This window comes from Penaeus japonicus, unplaced genomic scaffold (assembly GCF_977035675.1).
Source record: "Penaeus japonicus unplaced genomic scaffold, GWHDUDI00000001_assembly GWHDUDI00000010, whole genome shotgun sequence".
In the NCBI taxonomy this organism is placed as follows: domain Eukaryota; kingdom Metazoa; phylum Arthropoda; class Malacostraca; order Decapoda; family Penaeidae; genus Penaeus; species Penaeus japonicus.
The window spans coordinates 9,274,148-9,284,147 of NW_028234412.1; the positions used below are offsets into that span (position 1 = coordinate 9,274,148).

At 37.5% G+C, this 10,000-nt stretch overlaps 4 protein-coding genes across 4 annotated transcripts in view; all 4 read right to left on the minus strand.

The window, feature by feature from the left end:
* LOC122263508 (uncharacterized) overlaps nt 1-1,546 on the minus strand; it is a 2,797-nt gene extending 1,251 nt beyond the window's left edge. The window contains exon 1 of the mRNA XM_086540630.1: nt 1-1,546. This exon is cut by the window's left edge and continues 151 nt beyond it. Coding sequence (XP_086396756.1) covers nt 1-86 — 86 coding nt within the window. The 5' untranslated portion in view covers nt 87-1,546.
* A 598-nt stretch (nt 1,547-2,144) lies between these two features.
* On the minus strand, nt 2,145-3,449 carry LOC147471100 (cuticle protein 19-like). Its single transcript, XM_086540631.1, has 3 exons — nt 3,418-3,449; nt 2,950-3,149; nt 2,145-2,612 (listed from the first exon to the last, which is right to left on the minus strand). Exons 1-3 carry the CDS (start codon nt 3,421-3,423, stop codon nt 2,363-2,365), a joined length of 456 nt encoding a protein of 151 aa, XP_086396757.1. The 5' UTR covers nt 3,424-3,449; the 3' UTR covers nt 2,145-2,362.
* Nucleotides 3,450-5,756: 2,307 nt separating this feature from the next.
* On the minus strand, nt 5,757-7,201 carry LOC122263506 (uncharacterized). The gene is made up of 3 exons (XM_086540320.1): nt 7,004-7,201; nt 6,520-6,722; nt 5,757-6,180 (listed from the first exon to the last, which is right to left on the minus strand). The coding sequence occupies exons 1-3, from the start codon at nt 7,199-7,201 to the stop codon at nt 5,970-5,972; spliced, it is 612 nt and encodes a 203-aa protein (XP_086396446.1). The 3' UTR covers nt 5,757-5,969.
* Nucleotides 7,202-9,944: 2,743 nt separating this feature from the next.
* The window catches only part of LOC122263507 (cuticle protein 19-like), a 1,145-nt gene continuing 1,089 nt past the window's right edge, over nt 9,945-10,000 (minus strand). The window contains exon 3 of the mRNA XM_043031946.2: nt 9,945-10,000. This exon is cut by the window's right edge and continues 413 nt beyond it. The gene's annotated coding sequence lies outside the window, so the exon portion shown is untranslated.

Below are 10,000 nucleotides of genomic sequence, written 5' to 3' on the forward strand. Positions count from 1 at the left end.
ACACGTCTTTCAATCTTATATGGGATAAAGGACATCTTATCCGCCATTTTTATTTGGATTTGCTGTAAGATTGTTTTTTGAGGCATTTTTTCCTTGGCTAAAAGGAATAAAGGAGAGTATATGGAATGCTGTATGTGATTTTGGTATTCGATTTGGATTTGCAACTGGTATAAAATCAAATCAGCAGGAAATGATCATAAGAAGAAAAAAATACTATACTTCATTGTTAAGGCTAAGGAGTTTTTCTTTATCTCAATAATGTATACTATGTATATCGAAAGTCAAACCGGGTGAAATGCATGTCATCTTAAGAATCTCAGCAGTGGAAGAAGTACTAAACAACATTCCAAAGATACAGATACTGAATAATTTTAACAATCATTGTTTGGATATGCCTCTGTGCGTGTGTGCGTGCGTGTGTGTGTGTGTGTGTGTCTTCTGATTGGGAATTCGAACATAAAATGGAATCCTGCCCGAATTTCATTTGACTGCGAGTAATGTCGGACTGGCCTCTAAAACAATAAAGCACTTATGAGTATTTAGTAAAATCAAGTGATAGTGTGCACGTGCGTGAACGATAACGAATATGGGTGCTTAGATTCCAAAGCCCATTTTGATTAGATAGATCCTATTTTTAAAAGGAGAATTTGGAAATCAATAAAAAAAAATCCTAGAAAGTACGGGAAGGCAAAGGGATAATCGACTTCTGATTGTTGGGTGGCTGTCTGAGAAGTTTTTTTTTCTAGATACTGTGCATTTTGATCTGTAAACTACGAACACAAACGCAGATATCTAGATAACCTTCGTCGTTCCAAAGATCATTTCAAAAGACAGTTATAAACACATTTATTAGATTTACAAATTTACCCTAAAAATCAGACAAAGACAGCTAAAACGCTAGCAACGGAAATATAGCCATTATAACCAACAAATTTTATATTTCTACACACTAGTATATAAACACGTCTTTTGTAATAGTTCCCATTAATAACGGTTAACCAAAGGGCAATATAGAACCAAGATATACTTGTTATCATGTCCATGACTCCCCTGGAAACAGAATTGTCATGTCGTAATGGGAGAATATCAGTAAAAGAAGAGTAATCCACGATTCACGTCAGGGATCTGGATATAACAACTGTGTCTGATGAATATTAGTGTATATCAAAGACGTAATGTAATATGTGGCGAGTTATGCTCTCATAATAATCCTCAACTTGAATTCTGACACTTATCTGGAAACTAATGACATAAATCTCTAAATAACCTTCGTCGTTCCAATTCTTATTCTAAAAGTTAATTATAAATGCAATAAGAGTTATAATAACAGTTATATTGATAGTTATGATAATATATATTTATAACCGTCTTTTAGGATAGGCTTTGGAACGACAAAAGTTATTTACATATTCAGTGTATATGTAGTTTATAAACCTCCAACCGATTTCTTTTGGCAGAAATGGCCAACATAGCCGTCGACGAAATTCGAAGTGGGTCTCCTTGTAGCCACGCCCATGCCAGAAAAGAAAAGAAAAAAAAAAAAAAACATACATAAAAGGATATTGTTGGATGTGACTTTTTTTAAATTTCATCTTCAGGTTCATAAGGTGCTCGTGTATTTGGTAGTTTCCGGAAGTGGTGTAATTAGTGTATGTCTGGGTAGCTGAGAAATATTTTTAGTATAACATAATAAAGACTTAAAGGAAAATACAATTGTTTCTGGTGATATTGCTCTCTGCTTACGATGAATGTGAATGGTTGACACAAAATCTATTTTAGTCATTCTTTTCCTTTATCGAAAAATGTAGACGCTATTGGGGGAAATAATAGAATAAAGTTCAAAATAGAAACATGAAGTCAACTGCGTTTCGATCACTTTTTCTATTGGTGAATGTGCATGTGGAATTACAATGATAATCAGTCCCTAGTGCTACATTGCCATGTTATTATATAGTTTCTCCATTTTAGTCTTTCTTAAGAAGCCATTTCCTCCAAACCTCTGAATAACTTGGGGCCCATTTTTACCCTTGTGATACAAATTCTAAGGTTGTGACTCTCCACATTCCAACGCAATCCTTGAGCATCAGTGGGTGCTTTGGAAACTATGTCTGTGGAAACTGTGACTAGTCAGAAATAGTCTATAGTAAGTTTCAAACATTTTTATTATAAAAATATTCTCTCGGAGTCCATATAAAAATATATCGATTTGAAGAAACGTATAAACTTGTAGTATAAGGGAATGACGTATTTTGTTGAAGATAATGAATGATGAGTATCGAAGTTCAAAGAATGAAAGGTGCTGTTGAATGAAAAGAGAGAGAGAGAGATCCCGATTAGTGTTTCAAACACTCAACGATGGAAATTATTTTCCAGGTTGAGAGTAGAACTGGTTCGGGGTAGGAGCAGGCTGTGAATACTGCTGGGTAGGGGCAGGGGCAGGGGCAGGCTGGGAATACTGCTGGGTAGGGGCAGGGGCGGGCTGGGAGTACACCTGAGCTGGGGCGCTTGGATACTGGGCCTCGCCCTCGAAGGTGACTGTGGGGTGGAAGCCGCTTGCGTCGGAGTAGTACTCGACCCTCATGAGGCGAGAGTCGGGCAGCCGGACGTAGTAACTGCCAATACAGATCATAAATCAAATTTGATAGAATACGGATTTCTTGATGGTTCATCAAGAGATATTATTTGACACTTTCATTCGTAGTCTTACATTCTATGTTAGGTAACTTTTGCAGCTTGGCAACAATGTTTTGTTTGATCTCACTTTTCACACTACTGCACGATATCATATACATAACATTACCTTTTGATTATGTAATATTACGAAAATTACTAGTAAGGAAAACGACAATAGTCATTGTTATGTGTAAAAAGCCCCCTGTTAACAAAGTCTATGCGGTTTCTATTTGAGTATTTCATAATCCAGACTGACGTGTCATCTGGCTGCCTCACCTGCCCTGGGTGTTGTCCCCATCACGCTGCTCCTGTTGGCCGTAGAAGTTGCCGGAGTACTGGTCGTTGACGTCCCACTGGAAGTTGTACTGGGCGGGCGCTGCTGGGTACTCGGGCTGCTGCACGACGGGCGCCTGGTAGTTGTAGCCGCCCTGGGGAGCCGCCCACGCCGCCGCCACCACGCACAGGACTACTGCTGCCTAAACAATCAAAGAAAACAACAAGATCAGCTTATTTGTTTGTGCTGCATCTCAGCATATATCATCAGGCATTACATATGTCATAACTTGCAAAATGCAGAATATAGCTTTACTATGATTACAAATGCTTTACTTCTCTTGAAATGGACTTTTTTCTGTTTACATTATTTTACCCTATAGTCACCCCATTACTTTTATGCTACACACAATACAAACTATATATATTAAATATATGTTTTACAGGGCTATATCTTCAGTAAGCGTGTACCTTCATGATTCCTCTGTAAGTGTGCTGGAACTGATGCCTCGCTCTGGTTCCCTTCCCTTTATATAGTCCGCCTCCTGCCAAAGGGGCGGGGCGTGACCTTCGCATCTTGGGTGAAGGTCTTTCGTGAAGAGCCACTCCGAGGTAACCAAGGACACGTCTTTCAATCTTACATAGGATAAAGGACATCTTATCCGCCATTTTTATTTGGATCTGCTGTAAGAAAGCTTTTAGACGCATTTTTCCTTGGCTGAAAGGAATGAAGGAGAGTATATGAATGTGATTTTGCTATTCGATTTGGATTTGCAACTGGTATAAAATCAAATCAGCAGGAAATGATTATAAGAAAAAAAATATTATACTTCATTGTTAAGGCTAAGGAGTTTTTCTTTATCTCAATAATGTATTCTATGTATATCGAAAGTGAAACTGGGTGAAATGCATGTCATCTTAATTAAGAATCTCAGCAGCGTAAGAAGTACTAAACAACATTCCAAAGATACAGATACTGAATAATTTTAACAATCATTGTTTGGATATGCCTCTGTGCGTGCGTGCGTGTGTGTGTGTGTGTGTGTATGTGTATGTGTGTGTGTGTGTTCTGATTGGGAATTCGAACATAAAATGGAATCCTGTCCGAATTTCATTTGACTGCGAGTAATGTCGGACTGGCCTCTAAAACAATAAAGCACTTATGAGTATTTATTAAAATCAAGTGATAGTGTGCACGTGCGTGAACGATAACGAATATGGGTGCTTAGATTTCAAAGCCCATTTTGAGTAGATATATCCTATTTTTTAATAGGAGAATTTGGAAATCAATAAAAATTAAAAAATCCTAGAAAGTAAACAAAGGGATAATGGACTTCTGATTGTAGGGTCGCTGTCTGAGAAGAGTATTTTTTCCAGATATTGTGCATTTTGATCTGTAAACTACGAACACAAACGCAGATATCTAGATAACCTTCGTCGTTCCAAAGATCATTTCAAAAGACAGTTATAAATACATTTACACAAATCTATCCTAAAAATCAGACAAAGACTTAGGTAAAACGCTGGCAACGGAAATATAGCCATTATAACCAACAAATTTTACATTCCCACACACTAGTATATAAACACGTCTTTTGTAATAGTTCCCATTAATAACGGTTAACCAAAGGGCAATATAGAACCAATATATACTTGTTATCATGTCCATGACTCCCCTGGAAACAGAATTGTCATGTCGTAATGGGAGAATATCAGTCATGTAAAAGAGTAATCCACGATTCACGTCAGGGATTTGGATATAACGACTGTGTCTGATGAATATTAGTGTATATCAAAGATATCAAAGTAATATGTGGCGAGTTATGCTCTCATAATAATCCTCAACTTGAATTCTGACAATTATCTGGAAACTAGTGACATAAATCTCTAAATAACCTTCGTCGTTCCAATTCTTATCCTACGAGTCAATTATAAATGCAATGAGAGTTATGCTAACAGTTATATTGATAGTTATGATAATATATATTCATAACCGTCTTTTAGGATAGGCTTTGGAACGACAAAAGTTATTTACATATTCACGTTAGTGTATGTGTAGTTTATAAACCTCTAACCGATTTCTTTTGGCAGAAATGGCCAACACAGCCGTCGACGAAATTCGAAGTGGGTCTCCTTGTAGCCACGCCCATGCCAGAAAAGAAAAGAAAAGAAAGAAAGAAAAAAAACATACATAAAAGGATATTGTTGGATGTGACTTTTTTTAGATTTCATCTTCAGGTTAATAAGGTGCTCGTGTATTTGGCAGTTTCCGGAAATGGTGTAATTAGTGTATGTCTGGGCAGCTGAGAAATATTTTTAGTATAACAGTAAAGACTAAAAGGAAAATACAATTGTTTCTGGTGATATTGCTCTCTGCTTGCGATGAATACGAATGGTTGACACAGAATCTATTTTAGTCATTAATTTCCTTTATCGATAAATGTAGACGCTATTCGGGGACTCAATAAGAATAAAGTTCAAAATAGAAACATGAAGTCAACTGTGTTTCGATCACTTTGTCTATTGGTGAATGTGCATGCGAGATTACAATGATAATCAATCCCTAGTGCTACATTGCCATGTTATTATATAGATTCCCTGACAACGATGCATGCTCAGGTTTCTCCGTTTTAGTCTTTCTTAAGAAGCCATTTTCTCCAAACCTCTGAATAACTTGGGGCCCATTTTTACCCTTGTGATACAAAGTCTAAGGTTGTGACCCTCCACATTCCAACGCAATCCTTGAGCATCAGTGGGTGCTTTGGAAACTATGTCTGTGGAAACTGTGACTAGTCAGTAATAGTCTCTAGTAAGTTTCAAACAGTTTTATTATAAAAATATTCTCTCGGAGTCTATATAAAAATATATCGATTTGAAGAAACGTATAAACATTGTAGTATAAAGGAATGACGTATTTTGTTGAAGATAATGAATGGTGAGTATCGAAGTTTAAAGAATGAAAGGTGCTGTTGAATGACAAGAGAGAGATCCTGATTAGTGTTTCAAACACTCAAAGATGGAAATTATTTTCCAGGTTGAGAGTAGAACTGGTTCGGGGTAGGAGCAGGCTGGGAATACTGCTGGGTAGGGGCAGGGGCGGGCTGGGAGTACACCTGAGCTGGGGCGCTTGGATACTGAGCCTCGCCCTCGAAGGTGACTGTGGGGTGGAAGCCGCTTGCGTCGGAGTAGTACTCGACCCTCATGAGGCGAGAGTCAGGCAGCCGGACGTAGTAACTGTCAATGCAGATCATAAGTCAAATTTAATAGAATACTGATTTCTTGATGGTTCATCAAGAAATATTATTTGACACTTTCATTTGTAGTTTTATATTCTATGTAACGTAGCTTTTGCAGCTTGTCAACAATGTTGTTTTTTTTATCTCACTTTTCACACTACTGCATGATATTATATACATAACACTACTTTTTAATTAAGTAATATTACGAAAATTATTAGTAAGGAAAACGACAATAGTCATTGTTATGTGTAAAAAGCCCCCCGTTAACAAAGTCTATGCGGTTTCTAGTTGAGTATTTCATAATCCAGACTGACGTGTCATCTGGCTGCCTCACCTGCCCTGGGTGTTGTCCCCATCACGCTGCTCCTGTTGGCCGTAGAAGTTGCCGGAGTACTGGTCGTTGACGTCCCACTGGAAGTTGTACTGGGCGGGCGCTGCTGGGTACTCGGGCTGCTGCACGACGGGCGCCTGGTAGTTGTAGCCGCCCTGGGGAGCCGCCCACGCCGCCGCCACCACGCACAGGACTACTACTGCTGCCTAAACAGTCAAAGAAAACAACAAGATCAGCTTATTTGTTTGTGATGCATCTCAGCATATATCATCAGGCATTACATATGTCATAACTTGCAAAGTGCAGAATATAGCTTTACTATGATTACAAATCCTTTACATCTCTTGAAATTGATTTTTTTTTTCCTGTTTACATTGTTTTCTACTTTTTAACCTATAGTCATCCCATTACTTTTATGCTACACACAATATAAACTATATATATTTAAAGTATATGTTAAAGGGTTATATCTTCAGTAAGCGTGTACCTTCATGATTCCTCTGCTGGAATGTTGGAACTGATGCCTCGCTCTGGTTCCCTTCCCTTTATATAGTCCGCCTCCTGCCAAAGGGGCGGGACGTGACCTTCGCATCTTGGGTGAAGGTCTTTCGTGAAGAGCCACTCGGAGGTAACCAAGGACACGTCTTTCAATCTTATATGGGATAAAGGACATCTTATCCGCCATTTTTATTTGGATTCGCTATACGATAGTTTTTAGGAAGAATGAAGAATGATATTTGGAATGCTTATGTGATTTTGGTTTTCAGTAATGTATATTTGAGGTCAATACTATGTCTATCGAAAGTCAAACTCGGAGTCTCAGCAGCGGAACAAATACTAAACTACATTACAAGGATGCAGTTACCGAATAACTTTAACAATCATTGTTTGGATGTGTGTGTGTGTCTATGTGTGTGCGTGTGTGTGCGTATGCGTGTGTGTGTGTGTGTGTGTGTGTGTGTGTGTGTGTGTGTGTCCGTGTCCGCTCATTTACCTTGTTTCTTTTCGCTCATTAACACACTTTTTTATTTCAGATTCAAAGGAAGATCGAAATGTAATAATAATAATGCTAATGATTGTCATATTCATTATCATCATTAGTATTAGTAACAGAAGTAGTAATCGTAACAGCAGATGAGGTACAAGGAGGACTAGCCTCCAAATATTGAATATACGTAAGCACTTATGAGTGATATTGTGCACGCGCGTCTACATGTGCGTGTATGTGTGTAGAATGATCTGGATAATAACAAAATTGGGGGTTTAGATTTCAAAGCTCATTTAGATTAGATTATAGTGAAGAAAGCGAGACTACTCGAATAACTAAAGCATAGATGAATGAATAAATGATCAGGAGCTCAATAGGTGTGCCATTCATAGGTGTTTTTTTGTTTGTTTGTTTGTTTTTCTTTCTTTTTTTTATAACAACTATATATCATGGCAACGGGAGCATAACGGTCTCTTAATTAAGCAAGAATAAGATGTATGAAACTCTTAACATCTCAAGTCTTATACCATATCAAGAGGAATTATCTTTGGGATCAATTACTCGCTAATTCACTCCTACGTCCCGGCTGGATGTGTAATTATTATATAATGTTTCCTGTACTCATCGCTGACATATAGACTTATATGACAATCGACGAATTATGGGCAGTTTGACAGAAGAAAAAAACTATACATAATACAGAAACTGTTGTCTCGTTTTTCAATAAATCTATTTTATCTATAATTGGTAATTATGTCATAGTATCAACACGGTAAGATATTCTGGCTATTTATATTGGCAGTTTGTAATATTACCGTTTATAAGGGTACAATAGATTGACTATACAGCTATTAATCTTAAGGACTGGCTCAGAAACAACTTTCAAAATCATTATTTTTGGAAGGGCAAACAATGTACGTACAATGACCATGGTTTCCAGGGTGGCTATGGCATTTCAATATACTGTGTCGTTTTGCTTTGGAAACTACATTTACACTAACATAAATCTCTAAGTAACCATCGTCGCTCCATGAATTGTTTTAAACGACATTTATAGATATATTTCTACCCTCAAAATCAGATAAAGAACATTATAATAATGAAATAGTTGAGCACATTGACCTTAACTTCACCTAACACCTCTGTCGTCGGAACAATCTAATTTACTTTGCAACACACTAGTATAACGTCTATTGCAACCATTCCTATCAGCTGACCAGGTTAAGGCACAATTCCTCAGTAAAGAACCACGTTATACTTGTTATCATATTCATGACTCATTTGGAAATATAATTGTCTTGTCGTAATGGGAGAATAACAGTAATGAAGAAGAACAGTAAATTACGATTCACATCACGCATTTGGATACAACGACTGTGACTGATAAACATCGGTGTATATCAAAGCCGTAAAGTAATACGCAATTAGTAAATGTTCTCACAATAATCGTTAACTTGAATTCTAACACTTATCACTCACTTCTACCCGATTGACTTTTGGCAGAAATGAGCAATACAGACGTCGGCGAAAATCGAAGTGGGTCTCCTCGTAGCCACGCCCATGTCAGAGAAACACACTGCACATAAATGAAGTTTGTTGGAAGATGTGATACACTTTTGAGATCTTTTGAGATTTCGTATCCATGTGAAGGTGTCCGTGTCACTGCGTCATAGTCTTCGGCAGCTTTTGGAAGTGTCGTAATTACTGTATGCCTGAGCATCTGGGAAATATGTTCAGTATCACATAGTAAAGAATAAAGTTAGGATACCATAGTAAAGAATAAAGTTAGGATACCATAGTAAAGAATAGTTAGGATACCATGGTTTCTGTTGAGAATGCTCTTTGCTTGTGATAAATGCGAATGGTTGTCACAAAAGCTATCTAAGTTGTTCTTTTCCTTTATCGAAAGGTGTAGACGCTATTCGGTGACACAATATGATATACATAATTCACGGCTGTCAATTACTTGAACCCCATTTTTACCCCTATGATACAAAGTCTAAGGTTGCGACCCTCCACATTCCAATGCAATTCTTGTGCTTGGGTGTGCTTTTACCAAATCGTTAAAGAAGGAAGATTCATGATGAATATCACAAAATATTATGTAACAGAGAAATAACTTGGAGCAACTAGTCACTGTACCCTGAATGATTTCCGGGTTTCCTTTACCATGGCTAGTTAGGAATACATTTCGATTGGCATTGTGTTGCTAACTAAAGCTTCCATAATCGTTTTCCTGGAGTGGGCATACTTTTGTTAGGAATTTGTCAGGGACAATTTGACCTACATGATGCATACGGACTTAAAATAACCCACAGAACAGAGTGTGTTTATGCCTCGTTGAGGGTAGTGAAGGTATGTCTGTAAGGTCATTTACGAAAGGTACAGCCATTCCTACCACTAAGTACCGGTCTGTGATAAGGTCATTAATTTAGCCTAGTAAGTTTTAGGCAATTTTATTATAAAAATATTCTCTCGGAATCTATATAAAAATAT